This window comes from Synchiropus splendidus, chromosome 4 (assembly GCF_027744825.2).
Source record: "Synchiropus splendidus isolate RoL2022-P1 chromosome 4, RoL_Sspl_1.0, whole genome shotgun sequence".
In the NCBI taxonomy this organism is placed as follows: domain Eukaryota; kingdom Metazoa; phylum Chordata; class Actinopteri; order Syngnathiformes; family Callionymidae; genus Synchiropus; species Synchiropus splendidus.
The window spans coordinates 15,595,995-15,620,494 of NC_071337.1; the positions used below are offsets into that span (position 1 = coordinate 15,595,995).

At 42.0% G+C, this 24,500-nt stretch overlaps 2 protein-coding genes across 13 annotated transcripts in view; one reads left to right on the top strand and one right to left on the bottom strand.

Moving 5' to 3' along the window:
* Nucleotides 1–529: 529 nt before the first annotated feature.
* Nucleotides 530–13,094, bottom strand: ppp1r3aa (protein phosphatase 1, regulatory subunit 3Aa). 4 transcript variants are annotated; one of them, XM_053861923.1, is made up of 4 exons: nt 12,994–13,071; nt 6,092–6,132; nt 5,970–6,019; nt 530–4,023 (listed from the first exon to the last, which is right to left on the bottom strand). In XM_053861923.1, exon 4 carries the CDS (start codon nt 3,967–3,969, stop codon nt 1,189–1,191), a length of 2,781 nt encoding a protein of 926 aa, XP_053717898.1. In that variant the 5' UTR covers nt 3,970–4,023; nt 5,970–6,019; nt 6,092–6,132; nt 12,994–13,071; the 3' UTR covers nt 530–1,188. The 4 variants fall into 4 exon arrangements, with proteins under 4 accessions (XP_053717898.1, XP_053717896.1, XP_053717897.1 ...); XM_053861921.1 differs by lacking the exon at nt 12,994–13,071 and adding an exon at nt 7,193–7,917; XM_053861924.1 differs by lacking the exons at nt 530–4,023; nt 12,994–13,071 and adding an exon at nt 7,193–7,917 and having other exon boundaries at nt 5,787–6,019.
* foxp2 (forkhead box P2) overlaps nt 12,815–24,500 on the top strand; it is a 117,865-nt gene continuing 106,179 nt past the window's right edge. For all 9 annotated transcript variants that reach the window (XM_053861925.1, XM_053861932.1, XM_053861930.1 and 6 more), the window contains exon 1: nt 12,815–13,095. The gene's annotated coding sequence lies outside the window, so the exon portion shown is untranslated. The remainder of the gene's footprint in view (nt 13,096–24,500) is intronic.

The window sequence follows — 24,500 nt, forward strand, 5'->3', positions numbered from 1 at the left end:
GATCATCTCAACCTGGATCTCTTCAGGAAGTCAACTGCCGCGCCACCCTCTTCAGGCCGGGACGCCCTCTGATCCCGGTTCAGTGTCTCCATGATTGGTTTTTAAACCTTTTGTAAATGTAGGGATTAGTTTCTGTGATCAAGCTGAAATAGGTGACTTTAGTCTACAGCCTCAGTGTGGTCATGTGCCACTGTGTGCATGGCATGAAGGCAAATATAGATGTATAAAGTTTCTCAGTTATATCATGATGAAAAATCATGATGATTAATGAGTGATATAAATAATGCATCAACATCGAACTAAAACAAGAAACTGAGTTTTCATATTTTTATTAACTCAAGTGCACTTCACACAACAACCAGAAACATATAACAGTAGACTTTACTTTCATTTTCATTTTTTTGTTTCTTACCCACCACGCAGTGGTAAAATATAACAAATTCTGGGATCATTCTAGGATCATTTTGTTGCGCCTTTCAAACCCATCTCAGGTTATGAGGCTGCAGCTTCACAGCTGTATGTATGTGTGTTGTTGCTGTTGTCGTCGGTATTCACTGGAGCAGGCGGACAATCCTGAAACAACCTCCAGACTACTGTTGGGGAGATTCTACATAGAGTCATACAGGAAATCACTGAACAGCTGGCCGTTTCCCCCTCAGAATTCACAAGTGCATAGTCAATGTCTCAGTGAGTCCCTATGATTCTAGTTGTTGGGACTTAAGTTAGATAAACTGAGTGACTTATTGATTCACTGTGACTCAAATTTATGGATAGGAAATGGGCCATAAAATCCATTTTATTTAAATGGATTGCATACTTGTGACATATTGCTAGTTGGGAAGGGACATGGACTCATGGATGTGTTGGTCTGCGTTGGATGAAAGGGCAGAAGGATATTCTCAAATAAAAATAATACACATTGATTTGGTCCGTGTAACTTGCAGTGGGAGGATCAAACCCACTGAATGAATATATTGCATATGGCTAAAAAGAAGAAAGTGAATCTTCCGGACTGGAGTTTCTCAGACTGTTGACCAGGTTTAACTTCCTCCACACATAGAAGCACTCAAATAAACACTCAATGAAAATGCCTTTGACTCAAAACTGTCTCTCTTTACCCCTACAAGTGTGACTCAAAGCAGTGGTAAGATTTGAGTCACAATGGTAACTTCCCCAAACCACCATCTCTCAACTCCTACTCTTGTCTGCTGAGTTTGTACCTGCCCTCCACTTGTAGAGACACCAGCAGGTTGAGAAAACATAGAGAGCAAAGAACACTGGGAAGTCATAGATCAAGACAAAGACAAAGAATGCTGCGACAAACAAACCAGTGGTCAAAAGTTTGGTGACGTGACTGAGGATGTAGAGGACACTCCACCACACCAGGCCGTCACACTCTTTGGATCTCTTCGAGGGAGGGCACTGATGGGGGGGTGACTCAGTGGAGTCCAGGTCAGTTTGAAAGTTAATAGGTCTTTCTTTAAACAATGTGTGGTCTTCATATGAACTGGATGTTTTAGTGGCTGGATTGAATCCCAAGAGGCTGTCACTTAAAGAATCAATTGGCTTGAACTCTCTCAGTTTGGGGTCACCCCCTGCCTCATTTGTCGTTAAGGACTTATCCCTCTCCGAGTGTGGTATTTGCTGGAAGCTGGACTGATCGTGAAGTCCACGGGACGTATCCGTTACCACGCTACCTCGTCCAACAACATTCCTTGTCGTTCTGCTCCGAGAAGCCAAAGAGGTGTTGAAATCTTGACTTAGATGAGCTCTTAAACTCAAGTGCGACTGTAATTTTTGGGGAAATGTATCAGGTTCCACTCCTGTGCTCGTGACCCTCTCGTCAGTCATTGAAAACTCATCACAATTTGAGGATGATATCATCTGACAGGACAAAACGGATTCAGTTAATACCACTAAATCCTCCTCCAGAAGACACTGCAACTCAGTCTGTTTACAGTTTGGATCATCAGTCATGTGTTGTTGCGTCTCAGAGTCTTTGTCGTTTTTCCCCCTGCTCTGATTCACGACAGGTGCTGATAGATTTCTGTCTGTCTCCTGAACAACCGTGCTGTCGTTGCATCTCAGAGGACGGAGTTCTTGTCTGTGATGAAGGACTGTGTCTTTTCTGTCAATCATTTTTAAGTTTGTTGCCATTTGACTGAAAACCTCCTCCCAGATTCCTCTGATGAGAATTTCAACAAAGTGTTCTATGAATGACTCTTGCGGTGCGGCGTCTGTGGAGTCCGGTCCACGCTTGAGGGATCGTTTTTCAGAGCTCCCAATGTCCTCTACTATTGTGTGAACTGGTGTGTCCTTTCTCTCGCTGAGGGGCCGGACCCCCTCCGCCTCTCCTGCCACTGTCTGGATAACCACCCGACTCGTGTCTAATATTTCAGGCTGATGGCCTGCGCTTGCATTTCTGCTGACACCCTCATTCTGACTCTTCATTTCCTCTTCTGAAAGGCTCCATCTCTTTTCAAGCACCTCTGCTGATTTAAAAAGGCGTTTTTCTGCTGGAGGACTCTTGAAGGCCTCACATTTGAGGACCTGTTCCTTCTCTAAGGCCTTCTCACTGAACACCTCATCCCAAACCCCTTTGATTACATTTTCTACAAATCTGTCGACAAGCATCTTGTCTGATATGGCTTCCGTGAAGATCTCTTTCATTTCTGTTTCACATGGACCTCTGACAACCGAGCCTATCTCCTCCCGCACAACTTTCATTTTCCCGAAAGTATCATCCTTGCTCCTGGTATTTGTGTCTGCTCCCTTCAAAGTTTTGGGTATCATGTCTGTTGACATCATGGTGCTACCTCTCATATCCTCTCTCATAACCTCCCGGAGCTTTTCCAGCAATTCAGACTGGGATTTATGACTGCCATGCTCCTCTTGACAGACTCCACTCCAGTTAAAGTCTCCTAACCTCTTGTTTGAGTCATCCACTTCACATTTCAGCCAGCTATCTCCCTGCTTCTCATCTATCCTCTGGATAGCATCAGCTCCTACGTCAGTGGCCGTCTTTGTTTTAAAATAGGCCCTTTGCAAAGCTACTTGTTTAATGTCCAAGTGTTTATCCACCGCTGGGTATCTGCCCTTTGAGTCTGATTCCCTCTGTGCGCTTTCTTTGTGTGTTGACGTTTGACTGTTTTCTTCTGACTCAATTTTTGCCTCGATATTTCGTATCGGCCTAAATTCTGCAGGTTGGTTCTCATTCGTAGAACCTGTTTTGAATTTGTCTGTCTGTCGGGGGACGGCTATCGCCTCGTCTTGGTACGTGACTATCCCCTTCTTTTCCAGCAGAAATAGGTTGCTTGGACATATTTCATGAATTGCCTTGTCATTTGAAGAAAGGTCTACCTGAGTCGAAGCTGGTGTGACACCGTTCTCACTTGATACAAGAATGTTTGCTTCGCTGATATCCTGCGCTTGGTTTCCTAACTTCATGTTCTCAAATGAACCTTCATGTGTATTTCCTTGCTCTGACATTTCTCCAGATAGAGATCCTGTATTTGGTTCGACCAGAAGGAAGTCTTTGGAGTTTGTTGATGAGTTTTCTCCTTCGAAAGCAACATCATCAGTCTTGAGCTGTTGACTGATAACCGACTTTTTCAAAGGAGTAACAGATGTAGCCAACTGCAGCCATTCAGACTCTCGAGTAATCGACTCGTCCCCATCACTAGGCCTGTTTAGGAAGGCCCGCCACACGTCACACACTGGTGTTTCCTCACTGGCATTTCTTCCCTTCTGATCATGCTCCAACTGTGTGTCATTCATAGCCACTTTTGACTGTTCTGCTATGATAGCGGCCGATTTAGAAACATCCCAGTGCTTGGCTTCATCTCCCCACTCCAGTGTGAGCAGAGGAATCTGATGGTACGTCAGAATCTCTGAAGGCTTGTCCACTTTGCTCTGACTCCGCAGGGCTCTCAGGTCACATTTCTTTTCTCCTTTCTTCTCAGACAGCATGTCCTTCACGTGTGCCAGTCGTGCTGCTCTCTGACGTCTTTTCCTGAGTTCCACCTGTCAGGGAAGGTCGGACATCACAGTTCAGGGCAAGTATTCATGACTTAACCTTTTCAACTAAAACACAAGGCCAAGGAGCATGACTTATTGCTGTCAAACATCTATATTGCAGATACTTGGGGTGCAACATGGTGGACACTGACAGGTCACCATACCATCCCAGCTTACCCGCACACAGGCACAACGCAAAACAGAATGGACTTAGACACCCCAAACCCAGAGTTCCCTAAAGCAGGATTAAAACAACCTCCCAGAAGAGTGTTGTTGTTGTTGTTGTTGCCTCATTTTGTGGCAAGAAAAAATGTAAATTCTGTAATAGAGATTTTTAAAAGTTTAGAAAATGTCAAAGTTGTGATTCTAGTTTGACATTTAACCCTTTAAGCAGCTCAGTCACAAAATTGCAACAAACAACGTTTGTGTGCCACAAGTCAAGCAGCAAAAATGGCACCTCATTTTACTGCTTTACACAACCTGATGGTGGACACCTGTTACTTCAGTTTTGAATTCGTGGGCATGTTTCTATCAAAGTGTCATCGTAAATTAAGTCACAGTCACGAGGGAGATTTTACGTAATAGGAACAGAGGACATAAGATCTACATATTCAGATTCATCATCTGAATCTTCTTAATATGTTCAGTCATTCAGTGGGACAGAAAATAACGTTGCTTCTGCATGTTGCATGACAGCAAGTCTGTTGTCTGTGAGGGTCCACTAGCAACACACACTGAAACCAATGCTTTGCCTCACCACATCCAGCGGATTGCTTATTAGGAATGTAAAAATCCATGGCAATAGCAGTAGGTGCGGTAAAAGCCCTGGGAGAAAATACACTGCCACTGGCGGCGGAGGCAGCAGTGGTGTTCACCGTCCTGCTGAATTACTCACATCCCATACCATCCACATACCATTTTAAGCTACAGCCTTTGAACGTGTGACAGTTGAATATTTCATTGAAAAATTCTGAGTTTAGTTCAGGTCAAGTCACAGTTTTGTAGATTTATTACTGACAAACCAACCAACAAATGCTATGCAGTTTTTAAACTTGGTTTGAAAGCTGAAGGACATTTTTCTTCAGCGATGGTCAGGACTTGGCAACGAAATGTGTTGCAACCAAAGGGCACCTCACAATTACTGCTTTGCTCACAGTTATCAATTGTGATCTACAACAACAATGTACTCTAGAGCACCCACACATAAGTCAGTGTGACATGCTATGCAACACGTACATCAGCGTTCTGAGGACATATTTATAGTCGGCACTTGACCTGTTCCTGCAATGTCAAGTTTGCTGACCTGCCACAACCCTGCTGCACAATGTGGATGAGATCCAAATCTGCCTGACACTTGCTTGGGTGCAGAACGGGCTGTGAACCCAATGACCAGCCACTGGCAGACCTGGACGCGGTTCAACAAGTTTCATCACGCTGCTCACTTCGGCATTTTAATGAACGGCCGATGTGAGTGTGTAGTTTGAATGTAGGCTCTGGTCAGCTGACTACAGGAAACAAATGAGATTCTTTTGTTCACATTTCTCATGGGTTAATGAGTCACAGCATACTTTTCAAATGTTGATATCGTACAAAGTAATATTTACAGCGACTAAGTTCCCTCACACACCAATGAGGAGAGATGAGACAGTCTCCTTGGACCTCATCTCCGCTGCAGCACAGATGTGGATGTAAAACCCAAAGATGGAGTCCCAGACTTCCCCTTGACGTCAGCTCAGGAAATCCAGCCAGTGAGTCCAAATGTGATCTCAGGAAAAGCGCCAGGTGACCGCCATGCAATAAGACCCGACTCAACAAGAGTGTCCAGTAGGATCTGGACACCACCATCATCAGTGACTTAACACTTTTTATTGAGGTATCTATTAAAATCACTGAGCACAGATGCAGGAATGTCTGTGACGTCTCCGAAATGTGTTGGTGGTCAGGAGCCTCACCAAGGTCCTCTGATCTTTCAGGTGTAGTGTCGAGTCTTCTGTCGTCCCCTCTGAGAAATATAGATATGATTAGAGTTTATTTGAAACTTAAACTGTGTCATATTTGAGAAAAACTGTCGTACCAAAAGCACTGCTCCAACTTCTGCCTTCAGTGCCTCTTTTCCTGGAACAATTAAAATGAAAGTAAAAGTTGTGGCAGTTGTTAATAACTGATAATAATAATAATTAACTAATAATAACTACAACTACTACTACTAATAATAATTATTATTATTATAATGTGCATTTTTTGTATTTTGTTGTTGAAATTATTCTTTATTTTTTAAAGTGTGTTCTGAATAAAAGTAATGTTTACACATAAATCCTCACTTTCTCTGTTGAAAATGACATCAACCATCCGATCAGCACATGAAACAGACCCTTGAGTGAGACTGTGGACAATGTTCCAGTGACATTCTTCATTGTGACGTCATGGAAACATGGATCTGAAGAACTGGACTTTCCCTTATTTGGAAAATACTCTTAAACCTTTTTTTTGTTTCCATTACATTTGCCTTCTGTATGAGTTTTCTTGCTTTATTCTTTTTCCCATAACAGACCTTTCAAGTAATGTAACTCCCTCACAAGATTCATGGGATCTTGGGAGAGAAGAAAGAATGGAGAAAGACAGTATGGTCGCAGTGAAGAAGCAGCAGAGCCATAGGACTAAAGCTGTCCATTTACTGGTTGATCTATGCTGCTACTCTTACCTGCAGTCGTGAGTCTTAAATAGTGAATTGGGTAGTTGAAAATAAAATTTTTACACCCCAAACCTTCATGGCACTGTGTAATTGTCACTTCTATTTCTATTCTATTTAAGAATAGCTCTATTTAAATGTATGTAATTACGTTTTTTCATGCTATTTTTGTCCCTTAAGGTGCAATAAATGGAAGGTGAAGGAGGAACAGCTGTGTAGATGCAAAAAAAAAAAAGTTTTAAAATTGGCAGGAGTCCTCGGGTTTGGCACAGGATGCAATGGACCGCTTTTGTCAGATGCCCTCACAACACCTTGGGTTATCTTGAACTCTTGGCTCATAACTTGGGCGTGTGGCAAATGATAAAGGGTTGGGAAAGCAATCGACTGTCTATGTAATAGATGGGCTGCTTCCTTGTGATTAAGGTGTAAGTTAGAAGAGTGCCTCCATATGGTAATGTAACGCATCACAACGTTTCTATTCCTCACCTGTTCGCTTTCAGGCAGCTCTTCTTGTTTGGCTCACCACCACTGTTCTCTTGCCCCTCCCTCACTGCCCCCCTCTGATGGCAGAATATCACGTAGTTCATGCCGTTGTTGTTGGCCCAGAAGGTTCCGGCAGACGTCTCATACCGCAGGCAGAACTCCACCCTGGTTCCTCCTCTCTGGAACGGAGGTGCCAGAGTGTAGCTGAAGGTGAAACGATCTGTCTTGCGATCACTAGAGCCTGGCACGTAGTCCGCTGGCAGGTCAAAGTAGCTGCTCCAGTCGTCCAGGGTCACACGGGCGAAGACTGATTTACTGTAGCAAAGGTTGACAACTCGGATGATACCTCGCAGTGTGGTGGTACCAGGGAGCAGCTCAAGGCTCTCCAGCTCAACCATCTGGGCCTCCAGCTTCTGATACAGCTCCTCTGGACTTGAGGGAACCGTGAAGACACATGACATGTAGAACTCCTCCACTGCAGGTGCCGCCTGCCTCTGCGCCTCTGACTGGCTCGCCTCAATGTTCTCAAACTCCTTCACGGATACCAGATCCAACCCAAAGGCATCGGCGAATGAGACTTTCCTCCGCACAACTGGTGGAGCTTCTGATTCTGAGTCCTCTGTGTCTTCTTCCGTGGTGGCCGGAGAAATGTTCTCCACTTCGTCTTGCTCTGTGGCCTCCATCTCCTCCTTTCCGGGTGATTCTTTAGAGAAAAACCTCTGGGCAAAGTTTCGAGCAGCGACGACACAGATGCCTGATCCAGTCTGAAGTGAGCACAGCGGAGGTGATTGGGTATAAAGAGCAGCAGGAGGGACGTGACTAGACAGATGGAGTCTAGTTACAGTTGAACACTGTGAGACTAAGCCAGAACTATTAATAGCTTCCTTAGCTGACCCAGGACAGAGAGAAACAGTCGCTGGGGAAAAGTCAAACAACTTCCCTGCCATTTTTAAAACTGACTTGAAAGAAATTTTGTCCAGTTTTAGTGATCCTGGAGAATAAAATATTTTCAACGGCTAAACACTCATCGAGATCTAGCAGGGTGAAACAGCTCAGGATTTTTACACCAGAGCCTACAGATGGTCAGAATATTTTCCCCTGCAGTCTTCAATGTGTCATGGGGGAAAAAGACGACTGACAACATGATCATGTGATTGTGAAATCCTCAGTTTTTTGCTGTGAAGTTCATTTTCCCATGTGTTCCTTGTGTCTCTCTCGCGCAGCACCACATCTACCGCACATGTAAACTAATGACTGCTTACCGCAAGGCACTGCGATGTCACATGTCCCTTTTAGGATGTCAACTAGGATGCGAGTTTACGTGCTGCAGTTGCTGCTTTGTTTTTTTTTAATCGCTTCAGCTGAACCACTAATGTTGTTAGGAGATCAAGAATAACAACGTTTGTCATTTGGGAGTTATTTGAGGCAGCAGACGTGGGAGGGACTTTTTTCCCCTTGAAAGTTTCATTTCTTCATTTGGAGAGAGTGTGATCCACCGTTCTGATAAAGAAAATTCAAATTGATTCTTAACTTGAGGGTTTAAGGTTTTTGCTGGTCAATGTACACTATCTTGATATCTAAATAAATGTTTGTGCCTATTTCTGACTTTGTGCTTGACAAGACAGTAGGAGTTTATTTATGTTTACATTTGTTGAGATTAGTTGTCAGCATCAAATTCATAGCAATAAGCGGACTCTTATGATGTCAAAGACATACAATTTGTAATAATGAAAACGATCATTTCAGGTACAGGTCTCTACTTATCGCTACCCCTGTCTGACGAGTGGTTTCACTCTGGGCCCCCTGATCAAAGATCTCAGGCTCCTTCACTGCCAACAGCACTGTAACATGATGATGATGGGGGACAAATCCCTCCTGTGACTGCTGGCACCGGGAGAGTCATGAGTCACCAAGAACAGAGCCAGAGGTTTCAAGTGTATTTCCTGTAAACCAGTCGAACGAGAGACATTCAAAAGTGAAAGTCTGAGAAGTTCGAGGGGTTAGTTCTTGTTCAATGCAAGAAAACACGGACAGTTTCAACAGCGCCCTCGTGTGGTCTTTTTGTGATGACACTGATAGACAACAGATGCATAAATAAGCAGATGAAGTGATACACAGAAAGGTAGAGGAAGACAAATGTTGCTAAATAGACTATTAAAACATTAAAAAGACGCAGATAAAGTAGTCAGGCATACAGGACTGACTCACATGCTGGCATGAAGAGGAGCAGTTCAGGCGGTGGACACATCAGTAGATGGTCAGGTCGACAGAAATAGACAGATAGGTAGGTTTCTTACCTGCAGATCGATATATAGCTCCACATAGAGAGACAGATAAATAAAAGACGGATAGTTAAATGGCGTGACAGACCGATTGATGACTGACTGACAGACAGACCAGGCAGACCAATAGAAATAATAATAGAATGATTAAAACAAACAGATTGATGTATATAGGTAGACGGTTCAGTGGAAAACATGCAGACATATATATATACAGTATATGGCCAGAAAGAGGGAAAAGGTAAAACTAGAAAGACATTGGTACAGCACATAGCGCCACTCATGTCTTCCTCATATATTCCTCTTCACCATTTACACTACGGACTTCAACTATCGGTCGGAGACTTGCCACCTTCAGAAGTTCTCTGACGACTCTGCCATAGTCGGATGTATCAGCAGGGGTGAGGAGACTGAGAACAGGGATGTGGTGGAGGACTTTGTTGCTTGATGTGAGCTGAACCACCTGCAGCTCAATGTGGCAAAGTCCAAAGAACTGGTGGTGGACCTAAGGAGGACCAAGTCTCCTGTGACCCTTGTTTCCATCGGGGGGTCAATGTGGATATGGTCAAGGACCATAAATATCTTGGGGTCCTCACAGATAATAAGCTGGACTGGGCTTAGATCACTGAGGCCCTTTACAAAAAAGGACAGAGTCGTCTCTACTTCTTGAGGAGGATCAGGTCCTTCAACGTCTGCGGGACAATGCTGAGGATGTTTTATGAGTCGGTGGTGTCCAGTGCATTTCTGTTTGCTGTGGTTTGCTGGGGCAGCAGATTAACGGTGGCAGACATTAATAGACTCGACAGACTCATCTGCAAAGCTGGTGATGTGGTGGGGGCGACTAACTAACTAACTAACTGGACAACATCACCCACCCCCTCCATGAGCTCCTGGTTCATTACAGAAGCACATGGACCAATAGACTGACACTGCCCATCTCAAAGACTGAGGAGGTCCTTTCTGCCAGTGGTGATAAAAAAAAAATACAATTCATCTCTGAAAAAATCACAATGAAGGATTCTTCTTGAATTGCATTTTCTTGCACATTGTTTTCTCTTTTACACAATTGCCCTATTTTGTACATGTAAAAGCACTTAAATAAGCTTCGTATAGCAATGTGCCACATTGGACAGTAGGTGACAGTCCGGCTCCAACAAACACACGCAGTAACTTGGAATGAATGAGAACATCTTTTAAACTAAACTGAATGAAAGTCGATTTCTTAGAGTGACGCACTGGTGGACCAAAAAAACAACAACTGGGATATCTTGTTTGGAAATCCAAACTAGCTGATTGAACAGCACCTAAATCAAATTACTTCTCATTAGTCCATTACCAGCCAACCCCAAAAATGTACTGAATTACAGTCCGGAGGCTGAGGTACAGGGTGCACTCCTGAGGACCTTCTATGACTCTTGGCCATTTTCTGTGGATCGTATGCTGGGCTTGTAGTATTGCAGAAAGCGGCTGGACAGACTGCTGAAGAGGGCCAGCTCTGTCCTGGGCTGCTCTCTAGACTCAGTGGAGGATGTCGGAGGATTGTGGCCAAGCTGGCGTCGCCCCTTCCTGCCCAATGCTATCATGTCGCATGACCGTAAGCTTTGACCCGACTCACTGTGCGTCGTCAAACCGATTTTTCGGTCACTGTTTTTATTTTGATTTTTTGTTTTATCATATACGTTGATAACATTTATTCATTTGCCTTATGTCCACATTTTTTACAACATTAATAAATGTATATTGCCTGTAATTCATTGTTCATTGTCAAGTATTTGTTTATGTGTTTAATTTATTTGTTGATAGAGAGGTTGAGTGAGATTGACACAAAATAAACAAGCATATTGTATTAGTGATCAGGTAGAAGAATAACAAAGAGAAGGACAGGGACCACAGCATCATGTCGCTTTTGTATTTACATATTTTGCGATTCAAATCACATATCATCGAGCTTGTTTGTTTGATTGTTTGTAGTCCTTTATTTATTTATTTTGGTTATTCTCATGCATTATACTTTGAACCATTTATTTTATCATGTATTGTTTTGAAAATGTCAGGAAGTTTCAAACTTCTACATTGTATATATAGAGAGACAGGTCAGTGAATGTCTGGTATGTAACCCACATATGGCAATAGATGGCGCTACATGACCGGCGGAGAAAAGCAGACGACGCTTCGTATTCGTCTAAATACAAGCATCAAAAACTGAACGACAGATATTTGATTTGACAAAAATAAACAACACAGCGTCACCACTACAATTAAAAACTTACATTTTATAGACATTAAAGCGTCCTTCGAAGCGATTTAATGTAAATGGCCAGTTTTACTACAGTTTCTCTGTTTGACAGTGTTAAATCCACACAGAAAGTAATGACAACAATTAAAGAAAAATACAGGGTGAAATGACGGTTTTATGTTTCAGTAGCTATTAAAACATTAAATTATGAATCATGTGGTCACAGCAGCAGGATTCAAGCAACGGTGACATTTCTCATATCCATAATATAAATAATATAGATCAAGTATAATGTGAGGAGCACTGCTGGAGATTCTTGCATTTTTAAAAACCCTCTCTTTTTCACAAAATCATCTGGATGTTAATTTCACTGGAAGTAAAATGAAGAAAAGACAGATGAGAATTTTTGATGATGTGCTATTAATGATTTAACACATCGAGGGATCTTTTTTATGTCCCGGCACTGTGATAAAACCGGATTAATAAAGCTCATTTATGGTGTAATATAACATTCACTACAAATATATGTTTTAAATTACATTGAGAGAACATTTTTGAGAATGACGTCAACAACAACAATATTGAAATTCATGGCGACAAATGCATCCGTTGCAATGTTGGATTCTTTACATAAAACGATTTATAGAAATGTGACGATGCCCTTTTATTACTACAGTATCTTTCTTCCTGATGAAGCCAATCATAAAATAATACCGAACACTGAAAATGGTTGGCATTCGTCAGTCGTAAAAAGTGATGAAACTGTCATAGTGCTTCATTTTATTTTATTTTATTTTTTGGTTTGCTTTGAAAAAGTATCAAAGTATAAATAAGCGACCGGAAATTAGTTAACAGACGTGAACACACACGAAAAAAAACAAAAAACATTGAAATGATTTACTGTAATAAAGTCAGTGGATTGAAGGTGTTTCTATTTAAAGAAAAAATATTTGAGTAGCTCCGATCATAAACTAAAAATTGTTCCAACAATGAAGTTTGAATGACTTCGCTAACGAGCAGGTGGCCCTGACGTCACATGGGGTCGCAGTGCACCCAAAAATAACAACACCTCCGCGCACAAGCAAGTGCCTCCCTGAGGGACTTCTCTTGGTCCCAAACACTGTCTGAATCAGGCAAAAAAATAACAAGCCGCGTGTTCGTCTTCGTCAGTCAAACACTTTTCTCTCAGTTGGAGGCAGAGAAAGTGTGTGTGTTTGTGTGTGTGTGTGTGTGTCCGGCAGCGGAGGAATATACGAGCCGCCGTTACTCGTCGTTTATTTACTCACCGCGCTTGTTGTCGGCTCTCGCTTCGTCATGGTCAACTCGGACAGTGACGTGTGAAGGAATCTCACCTGGACTCGGACAACTCTCCCGCACCCGCCGCCACGGTCAGTTCTCACTTTTATTACTCGTGTTTTCATATTTACAAAAAAAAATCCCGTCCACTTTTTCACTTGGAGCTCGAGCAGATTCGCGCGCACCATCCCTCCACTGACTCTTGCTAACGAAAGTTTCATCACTCCCGGATTTTTACGTCTTAATCCTCAATGAAAAAATAATATGTACGGGTACCTCAATTGTCTAAAAACTATTTGATCTGAAATCCAATCAGTTAGACGCACGTGCTACTGTTATTATCATAAATCTTATATTGTAAAGTCCTGTTACACATTAAGCCTTAGTTTCCCCAAAATGGCGATTAAGTTGACAAGCATTCGAATAGTTTTACTTTCATGGAGCTGATTAATACACATTTTAGAATCAGAATAACTGAACACATGCTGAGACAATGATGTAGTGTAGCATATATATATATATATATAAAGTCTAAGCAAATAAGACAATTAAAGATTATTTTGTGTATCCCGTATTTTCAAATATATTTTAGAGCCTCTCACATTGCAACCATCAATCTGAACTACTAAGCTGCAGGAGCAACAATACACTCTTGACTATTTTCAATCTTAATTTTGCATTGGAGACTTTCAATAACGTCCATGAAACAAGCTCTTTCTAAAACATTTTATGCTTGTTAGTTTAACGTGTGATAGTTGAAACTTAAGACTATACAGATCTACTGCTTTTCTAGTTTGTTAGTTTAAATTATGGTGAAGAAAAAATCAATAACTGGAATTTTGTCTTTTTTTTTATCAGAGTCTTTCAAACACTCATCCTGATTTCAATTTTTTAACACGAGAGAAATTGTTTCATTATATATCCATTTACATGATTTCACACAATGGTATTTTGACTGCACTGACTCTGTTTAATATTCATGGAGGAAAACTTAAGTTCCAATTAGGTGTGGTAATGATGTCTTACTGCTCCTGCTGAAGAGATTTTCCTTTCTTCTCCATTTTCAAGTTCCATATTCCGTCCTCTGGTCGACATCTATTCACTTTGATGAGGCGAATTTGGTTATCTGCTTAAATCACATACATATACCTCAACTCTTGCCCTTGAAACTACAAACAGCTCTTTTTTTTTTTTTTTAATAATGATTTTTTTTCACCATGCATCCTGTCATCAAGTCCATTTCTCTGGACCGAAATATATGAATATGAGGATTAAAAATGCTTTTTGATCTGCTGTCGCTTCTGTAGATTTATGCATGCTTGAATCAATACTTCTTGCTCTAGATTTTGGGTCTGCACGTTATTAGCTGTCTAATTTTAGTTTCAGTGTGTTAATTAATAACAACGTCTTATGGATTTACACAGGCTGCTTACTGTGCCGTCATTTTTGACTCCATTTCTGCAGCTTGTTTTCAACATTCAAATGTAATGGCCTTATACATCACCAACGTTTCTCTCCCGCTGGTAACTGCTCAGCGTGTCAAGAGGTTTGGATCCGCTCATTTCTTTTAACCTCAGGATCATCTGGCCGATTCAGTCATAGCAGCTCAGGTGCTTCCTCCCGGTGGTGCAGGTGTGGTGTGCTGCTTCACCCTTCGGCTTCTCAGGCGACTGCAGCAACTTAAAACAAAGCCCCTTATAGACTCACAGACCTTTGCCTTCCTCTTTAGCCCTAATATGAAACATGCGTGTGCTGAAATCTGCTGCCTTCACTTCGGAAGAAATCAGCTCTAACGAAAGAATTAGACTCCATTTTTATTAATGAACACATTTCATTTTCACTAAGAAGATGTAGTAGTTGTGAAAGATGAAAGATTTAACATTTGATGTTTGTTTCAATTTGTTTTTTTGTTTAGAATACCTCACTCAGTTTTATTTTTTTCACTTTTTATGTCTTACTAGTGTTCCAGTAAAGTTCATTAAAAAAGTAGAGTGTATTAAGGAAGCACATTGATTTTCTTCATTTAAATCAGATGAAGGTTTTGGGATCTTTTTGTTTTGTCAGCGTATGTTTTTCAGAATGACTGATATATATATTTTTTAAAATATAATTTGTCTTATATTGCCGATCAGAACACAGCACCGAGAGCGATGTCAGGTTTGGTAACAGCAAACTCCCTCGATGCACATCGTAAGTGCATCATCTGAAAGACTGTTCAAAGTGGCTCCTCAGTTCAATAAAATGAACACTAGCAATCCTCAGCCTGAAACATGCTGTTCCTCATCTACTGAGTCTAATATGTTTCATTTCCGCTGAATTTCGTTGTGAATTTTTTGATGGGGTCATTTATTAAAAGCAAATAATAAAAGAGGATTTATTTTTACCTCCATCAGGATGCTCGTTACGACTGTGACTCTCTTGTGTCCGGTCTGCTTGATTGCTGCATTTATCATCGAGCGCCGCTGCTGTACATTATGGTAATAGCAGAATAAATGTCCTCCACTGGATTAATGCGTGTAACCTGTCAAACGTTCCGATCGTTTATCAGGATTAGGACTCGGCTCGTTGGCTTGATGCTATGAGTTAATCTGGAAATGAACCAGGCGGAAAATCCGGTAGTTTGTGCTCCAAGTTTTAAAGCGGAGGTGTGATTAGCTAGTCGAAATAAGTCACATGACAGCTGTGTTGGTACAACACAGAAGTGGAGCCAACAAAACATCATTACGTGATACTTAACAATTAAAAGTTGGTTTAGTGGTTTGACAATCGTCACGTTTTACTCTTTGAATTCCGACGCTAACATTCTTATGTCCTTTTAGCCAACTGTTTTGTTGAACACACTCACGTACTTTGACAGTTGGAAGAGCACATTTGTCATCTTTTTTTTCTGCATGATTTAGGTGTGTAGATTTTGGCTTCCAAAGCAACTTTTTGGTGCATTGCATGCTAGTACATTAGTATGGGGTTTGTTGTGGACTGTGGTCACAACCACAAAATGACAGCAATATTTCAAAATATTCAGCAAAATTGTGCTTCCATTGAAGGAAAAGAAAGAAAAATTGATCTTTCAAACCGTGCTAGTAGAAGACAATGGTTGATAGTTGAGAGGCAGAGTCAGTCAAAGGCCATGTAGAAGGCATGTCTAGAACCTTAGTGAAGATCTGTGTCATATAGAAGCACGAGAACTGTTTTCAAGTCATTTCAATGACGTCTGTGTGGTAGACCGGTTCATACAGAAAACTGGTCTTGATCTTGATATGATCGCTTTTTTTTAATATTTTGTAGAAATGTCCAAAAACGTCTGCAACATGCGCGCGACATGATTTGCCAAGTATGGCGGCCGGCGATCGCTCTCATAGCAAGGAGCCCTTGGACGTGAAGGTGTAGGTAACCGTTGTACTTAATACTCAAGGGTACAGTATTTTGATGTTCAGAAGGTACTTCAATGGGATATTTGGATTATGATCGTTTGGTTAGTGCTCACAGGACAAACAAAGTAATCCTACAAGGACAAAATGCAAGGAAGTTTGGGCATCCTTCGATCCAGCCATCCAATGGTTCGGATGAAACCTGAAGGGCAGTCTGTTATTCCATACTCATGCATGAAGCTTCTCTCTCAAGGTGGTGATGGACATGATGGTTGTGATAGTAAATATATGATAATTTGTGAAATTTGCTATGTACAGTCTTCAAGAGTTTGATAAATTTGTATTAGAAAAATTTAGGGGGGTTTCCGTGACAGCATGCCCACGTCACCACAGTTATCTTTCACTCAGTGTGTTCTTTCCTCCCAGTTAACTCTCCTTTCATTAGAAATATGAACGTCAAAGTCAGAAATCCTGTGTTAAAACGCACTGTTTAAAGTGGTCACTGCATTTGTCGGACTAAACTGAATCTTCATTTTTGGATGTTCTCTTCTGAGCTTAAAGGCAATTAAATGTCAAATCTTCAGGTTTTATCACTTCACAGCAACGTTTCCATGACAACCTCCTCGCGAGTTAAAGCAACCAGAAGTGATCAAGTCCCTTCCTCCTTCCTCTCCCTCCCTTTCTCCCGTAAGACTGGAATTTGTGTTGACAGTTTTGGCCTTTTATTGCACTTTTGTGCCGCGCAAAAGTATTTGTTTACCGGGATCATATGCTACGAGCTGTCAGCCTGGCAGAGTCTGACGGGAAGATAAAAGAGTGTTTTACACGCATAAGAGGTGCCCGCTGGCTGTAATTACCCACATCGCCATAATGATGTTTTGTGTGCCCCTGTTAGGGAGTCTCGAGACTTTTTTAGTTCCGCTCTGGGTCACCTCTTCTTAAGCTGGACTTGTGACCCCCAGGACCCGGGAGAGGGGCTTTGTCGAAGAGATCAGGATTAGATGTTAAGTACTATCTGATGGTAACTGCTCATTATCAAACTTTTCTTGTTGGCCCTCTGCTAACCCAACAATAATGTTAGTGTTTATGACGCGAAAGTGCAAATTTGTGAACTTGTGTTTGAAAAGTATCTTTGGCTGGTGCTTGTAGGGAGCAGTTCTGATGATTCACATCATCAGTAGTGTGTCTTCGATCTTATCAGCTTTTCATAGAAGGTGGCTACAGGGTGATCAAGCCTGAGCGTGTGTCTGCCTGCACCGTATTAACGTTTGCAACCATGATCATATTTTATATGGTCTTCTATTTTGGAAAAGGAATGGGAGTGTTATTGCTATTTTTCTTCATGTAACATGACTGTTGGATTCAGTTTCAGATTTTCTTTATCTGTTTTAGCTAATTAGAATTTTTTTTTTTTAAATGGTGCAGAGTTGTTTTTACTTATGCGGATGAAACTGCCCTTCTAATTTGGTAGTACCCGGGGACCAGTTCATAGTTTTTAGGAGCCCAACCTAAGAAGCTACCAAGCCAGTCATGCACTAATCGAGTCAGTCAAAGAGAAACTCTGGGCTTCCTCCAGCAAAAGTACTTGAATATTGCATTTGTGAGCTTCTTTTGCCAGAGTTTTTTTTTCATATTTTCTACAGTCTGGTGCGAAAAAATTATAAAATGATTACTGTATATCTTTGATTTTGTTGTTAAGATTCAGTGAGGATCAATCTAGGTTTCCCCATGGAGTATTCTACTTCAACCACCCTTGAAATCACAGGAGTTACAGACATGGGTTTTCAGCAACTGTTTTTCCCAATCATATTGACTTAAATGTTCTGAGGAATTTGGCCAAACACAATTACATCATCCCAACATTCAATTTCACATCTTTCCCTGAAACGCAAGGGTTCTGAATTTTTATATCTTCTCGTGTGTTCTTGCTGTCGTGTCACGGTCAGATGGACCTGGCGTGAGTTAATGTCCTGACTGAAAGACGGGGGTCTTTTATGGTGGAAGGCAAGGTCGCCAGTGTTGGGGCCATGTTCAGCCGCCAGCGTGTCACTCGTAAATAGTCCAGTGAGACAACAAAGCGCCTGGCAGCAACGCTGACTAATCCTTCGAGTCACAGCAGCATTGTTTGTTCCCCAAAAGATGCAGAAACCCTTTTACTTTGTGAATTATTTGGCCTGATGGATGATAGTGATTGATCGTTTGAACTAAGCTGCTGACAAATGAGCGATGAATATTGATTTATTGTCTTCTGGCTCAGCCGGTGCGCCAATGTTCTCTAAAGAGCTTTTCACTTCACCAGGAGAGAGAAAATATTGTGTGTTTGAAACATGTTGTTGTGTGAGGAGAAAAAAAATAACACTGACATGGGAGGTGGGGTGAGTTAGGGGGGTTTGTGATAGTAAGGGTTTTTGACAGGCACATTAGGCTGCAGAAAGAGCATCCAGCTCGGGGCTGCGGGCATATGGTGCTGCCTTCTGCTGGCGTAGCTGGAGACCAAGTTACAACACTGGCACAGGGTCACGACTGTCTCAGGTTTGTTCCTTCTGTCTCGCTCATCTAAATAAAAACAGGACGCAGAAGATGGAAGTGAGGGCACTGGCGATGGTGGTCTTTCAGGTCATGTTCAATGTTTTGTTTGTAGTCCTGCTGAACTGTATTCTGAGCACCAAATAGCAAGTAATATCTGGTGCACTGGTCACAGTTTTCTGCAGTTGCTGAAAAGGTGACCAAAGTTTTCCAATGGTAGTGAAAGTATTAAAAACAAATTAATTAGTATCTGGAAATGGTTTAATGTATTTATTGCTTTCTTTTTGTTCCTGATTTATTGCTCAACAGGCCTGTAGTATTGTTGGAATGGAAGTTGATGTGAAATCGATCTCATTCTGTTTTTCTTCACGCACACTAATCCTTCACATACAGTCAGACTTTTAGTGAGGATTTTGAGACAGTCTGTCCCAATGTCCGTCGCTTGACCGGGGGGGTTGGGACGATCCCTTCATGCTGACGTACTTTTCACCTTTCCCCCAGTTATTGCCCCTAATGAAGCAAAAATATGAATCCAAAATACTCCTCACATTTAAAGGCTTTCAGTAAATTGTTTAAAGTATTGAACTTACCTGCGTTTTCTTCCTGTCAGCGGCATCAGACATCCTATCAATATTAGCGCCCGAAAACAAATATGGCACCCCTGATGGCAAAGCTGCAGCTCCATGAATGCATGACAGTCTGCAAAATTACCAGGGAGTAAAACCCCTTTTCGTCGAAACCAATATGAAAACACCACAATTAGGACGCTACACTGATGATCAGAAAAACATGAGAAAATTGAATGCCTTGGTTTGTCAGCAGGACATACCACCAGCTAAAAGCCTTTCTACAGTACATCTTAAATGTTGTCTGCATTTAATTTGAGTAGAAATTATGTCAAGGTTTTGGACCCATTAGATAATGTTTATACTAATGTAAAAGAATTGTTCTGCAGCAGTTTAAACTGTGATGACCAGATTGTGGTAAAAAGTTCCTGTTAACATTTGAGTGTTTTTGGAACATGTATCAATTGTCGTGAGTAGTATATGTGCAACACCTTGGTTACATTCATGGCATTAGCAAAGTCATGCAACACGTCCAAAAGTCTTGTGATCTCCTCAAGCACCCCTCTGCGCACTGCCTTAGAGTACTCGCACCATATATAAAATTCTCCCGCTGCAAACAAATCCTTGCTAAAAGACTAACGGTGGTCACCATACCCTGCTGAAATGGCGATTTGCTGGTCAGACCTACTTGGTCTGTCAGTCCTCATATTCTTGTGTAGAAAAAAAGGAAACTTTACTTTAAAACTCATGCATAATTCTACAATGTCATGCTGAGAGCCCACCACAAAAACAAGATCAGTTTAGCGAATTCTGTCTGAGCACATCTGAACAACCACGTTGTGTTCTCGGATTACGGACCCAAATCCTTCTCCAAACAACACTCTCACCGCTGCAGCTCTGCTGAGCCTTCATCTCACATGTGTAGAGGATGGAATCAGATGATGTGGGAGACGACTCAGGGTTGCGGTCTGTAGACAGCGGCTCGACGGGCAGCTAATTACAGGCTACTGTGTAGATTTTCCCCCAGATCACAGCTACAGCCTCGGATGCAACTCTGGGAAGGCCACAACATATGGTCGCAGCAAAACAATGGTTTATTTTTATGATATTTGATGAGCGGTTTTTAATTCAAATTGTCACTTCTGGCAAGCGGCGAGGCAGATGGTGCAGACTCGAGTGCCCATCAGAGCCTAAATACCTCCAGGCAGCTGTTGGGCCATAAACTTTTTTTTTTTCTTCTCCCGTTTTTTCCTTGTGTTTCCTCTCTTTGACACGGCTCAGGTCAAGAGGAGTCAAACCTGTTACAACACCTGTTTCTGCATATGCAAATCTGTTGTTTTGTCATTTCATTAGGCAGGGCAAAAGACGGGGGTCCCTTGTGGTTGCAAATGCGACTGGCACTGGGCCCAGTTGGCAGAAGAGAGGCGCTCTGGGCTGAGGGGAGGGAAGTCAGTATTCACAGTGACTCAGCTGACGGATGCCTTCACACTGCCTTCATCTGAATATCTCATTCAGCACTTACTGCCAGATCATGGAAATATTGACTTCTTTTTATGAATGAGTTTCGAGGGTGAGCTAAAATTACTGTCTGGCTCCATTAGCGACTAGTTATAGCACATTTCTTCTTCTGAGCTAATGCAAAGGCTTACGTTTGTTTATTAGAGACTGAGTAGAAAAGAATTACAGTGTTTTTAACATCTAGAATGCAATACTACTTAGCTATACATGGTTTGGAGCTGTTTAGTGTCTGCATTCTTTTGCCAACAATTTTGACTCACAGGTTGAACAATGTAGGGGTTGAGATTTATGTGTAACCCAGTCTGTGACAGAGCTCCAAACAGTAAAGCCAACCTACCCAACACCTGGGAAGATTAGTCATTTTTATCAACAGCAATGTTGTTGCTTCTGAGCTGACGCAACACTCAATTCAGGCATAATGTTTCACACAACTTGACAACTCAAATAAGATGACTATACATCAATGTCACTTTGGTTGAATAGGAATAGCTTCACAAATGGAAAAGGGGGGAGGTTAAAAACATTTTCAGGGCCAATTGGATGTAAATATCCATTATATACCAACAATTTCTTACTAAAATTCCACGAGTAAGATATTACTATAATTAATATAAAAATGACAATAATTTGCTCATTTAAAAAAGAGTCTCTTAATAGTGTATTTTCTCTTCTACCTTCATTAAGGGGAATTGCACTGGAAACAAGATCCATTTTTAAGTGTCAAAGAAGCTTATTGGTGAAGTGAATTTTAAGTAGCCTAGACTCCCCTTGCTTACGCACGGTGTCCATCTAACAAAGCCGTACCAATCTATTTTAAAGTCTGTAAGTAGCTTGCATGAACATATTTAATTTTGAATCTGCTCTTTTAGGTTTATTCAAATCTCATTTACATAATTGATAGGAACACAAACGATAGATGTAGTGAGATTCCCAGCCCTTTTCAGATCTCCCCTGCTTGTGAATGACGTGGGACATCTCCACCCACCTCCAAAATGGGTCCACGCGTGTCTGGCACACGCCGTTTCCCTCCTCCCCTCCGCCTTCCATCCACATCCCTTCATCATCTGGCGCTCTCCCGCAGCGTTCGCCTCTTAACCACATGTGCCAGCACCAGGTTTGCGCTTGCTCCAGGGCTAATTGTTCACTGGTAAACTGCATGCTTGTTGGTCGGGGTCCCCCACCTTCATCCAGACACACTCAGATGCTGGTGTTTGGCAGTGGGAGGGGTGCAGATCATGATCTCTCCATGCAGTTTATTTTCTCTGCATAAGTCTGCAGATTGTCGGTTGTAATCCGGCCTCTGCACTGAATGCAACAAATACACCATGAAATTAAAGGTTATTGCAGCGGCGTAATGTAAAAGCTCTGTGCGAGATTACTGGAGCCGCTGGCAGACCTGCCGAGGAGCTGGAAGACATGACGGCACAGTGCGCTTTCCCCGAGTCTCCTGACAGTCCAGGAATCTTCCTCGCCCCCCCCTCGCTGCTGGGGATTATCGTTTCTTACCAGATATCTATTAAACTGCTTTGATTTCTCTCACATGAAAAGACTTTTTGAAAAGTAGCTTAGCTCTCTAAGAGCCAGTTTTTTTCCCTGGTTTTCCTGAAGTAGGTGCTATCCTTAGGACAGGTCAATGTTGCAGTGACATTTCAAATGTTAGTCTAGAGTAGTCTTTAACTTGTTCAGGACCGCATACCCTTTTAATCACTGATTTCTCAAGTAGTTTCTCTCTGAGAAACCACAATATCTTTAAAGGCCATGCCTGGGGGTGTGTACTTCTGTGCCCCTCGTTGTTGACTTTTCTGTTTGGTAAGAAGTACATGTTTGGGCTACCCACTGGTCTCATTGAGAACAACACTGAAAATATGACTCATCCCTGTTTGACCATGCCGCTTCTCCATACTCTTGTCTGCCTCTTGGTCCTTATCCTGCCACTCTGAGAGCAAACCTTTATTGTTATCCACTAAGGTCCAAATATGCTCTTGGATCTCTTGTTAATTTATCATCCTGGTCTCGGGTCTTGCTCGACAGCCCTCTTTAATTTGCGTAATACCCTACTATACCTGATTGGTAATTTTACTTCCTGAATTTTTTTGGCTTTTGTTGGATTCCTTTTCAGTTAATGTAATTCCACATTTTGCAGTTTTCTATATGTCACCCCTGGGCCATGCTCTCTACTCTCACTTGTACAAATACTCCCAGAAGACAGGTTCTTGGAGGTAACTCATGACTGATGGCGGAGATCCTGACTTCAGGACAATTTATCCATCAAGTTTGACCTCTATTCGTATAAAATGAACCTGTGTAGAAGTTGAGGTTCCATCACTGTGGCTTCCCATGATGCTCTTCTGCCCAGTCAATGAATCACAGTCTTTGGTCACTGTAATATGCTTTTCTACGGGCAAACAAGCCTCATGCTGCCTAGTTTGATCTTTGTCTCATCAGACCAATGAAATTACAGGCTTTTTATTGGCATTTTAGTGCAAAATGCATTCTTTTTTTTCTTCTCTGGCCCTCTTGGTCTTCATTTTCCATTAAGTTGTATTCACTATGAAAAAAGAGTAGGCAGTAAAAGTGAGTACCAAGAAATTTGAAAGAGTTTTGGTTCCTTTTGGAGTACCTCTTTTTTAAGGCCTTTTTACACTGTGTCCCTCAAGTGTGCTCTTCCTCACTGATACTCGATTGTCCACTGTTGTTCTTGGTGTTACTGACTCTGTTGTCTGTTGTATCGATGCCCCCACACTGTTCTCGACATTCCTTTTTGTGCCATGGCTTGGCGGGTTTGATTTGTGCCTGTACTCTCCTCTCTCGCCACACAGGCAGCTTTAACGCCCGGCCTCACAAGCCTCTTCTGATACGGGAGAGTTCATTAGAGATGTGCCTTTGATGGGCGGCCTTTTCATGTGACTACCGGTTTCTCAAATACCTTGATGTGGGAGCTTAAGAAGGCATTGTGCAGTAAGCCCTCCATTTGATGCGACTTATTTAGATCTGCATACTAAATCAGGGGGGAGTAAATAACCAGCCAGCAGATGGAAGCAAGGAGATAAGGCGATGCCGAACAATCGCATTTGTATTTTGTTATGATGTTGACAGCAGCTAAAATTCACTAATCTAGCACCACTGATCTGCATTTCAAAGAAATCTCATTTAGCGGCCGGGAGGATAAAGTTCCACTCTTTGTGTCCATTTTATTGCATTCTTCACTAATTTATCTGGCCACAGATTTAACGTGCGAGGGCCCGGCGGTGGGAGTGGGTGCTGCCGCGTTGCACAGGGGGTCTTAAATACTGTGAAAGCAGTCGCGTCTAGACTGTGAGCTGAGGGTAATTACACGTCTGACCATGAATAGAAGGAGTTTGAAGACTCATCTTTCTTCGAGCAGGCCTGAATTGCTCAACGGAGGAAGATAAGGAGTCCCCACTGAAATTTCACAAGTGACTTTCCTCAACGCCCATCCCTTTCTCCTCCTCCCACTGAACACTGAGGATGGTATTTACTTCAGAGATAAAGTTATTG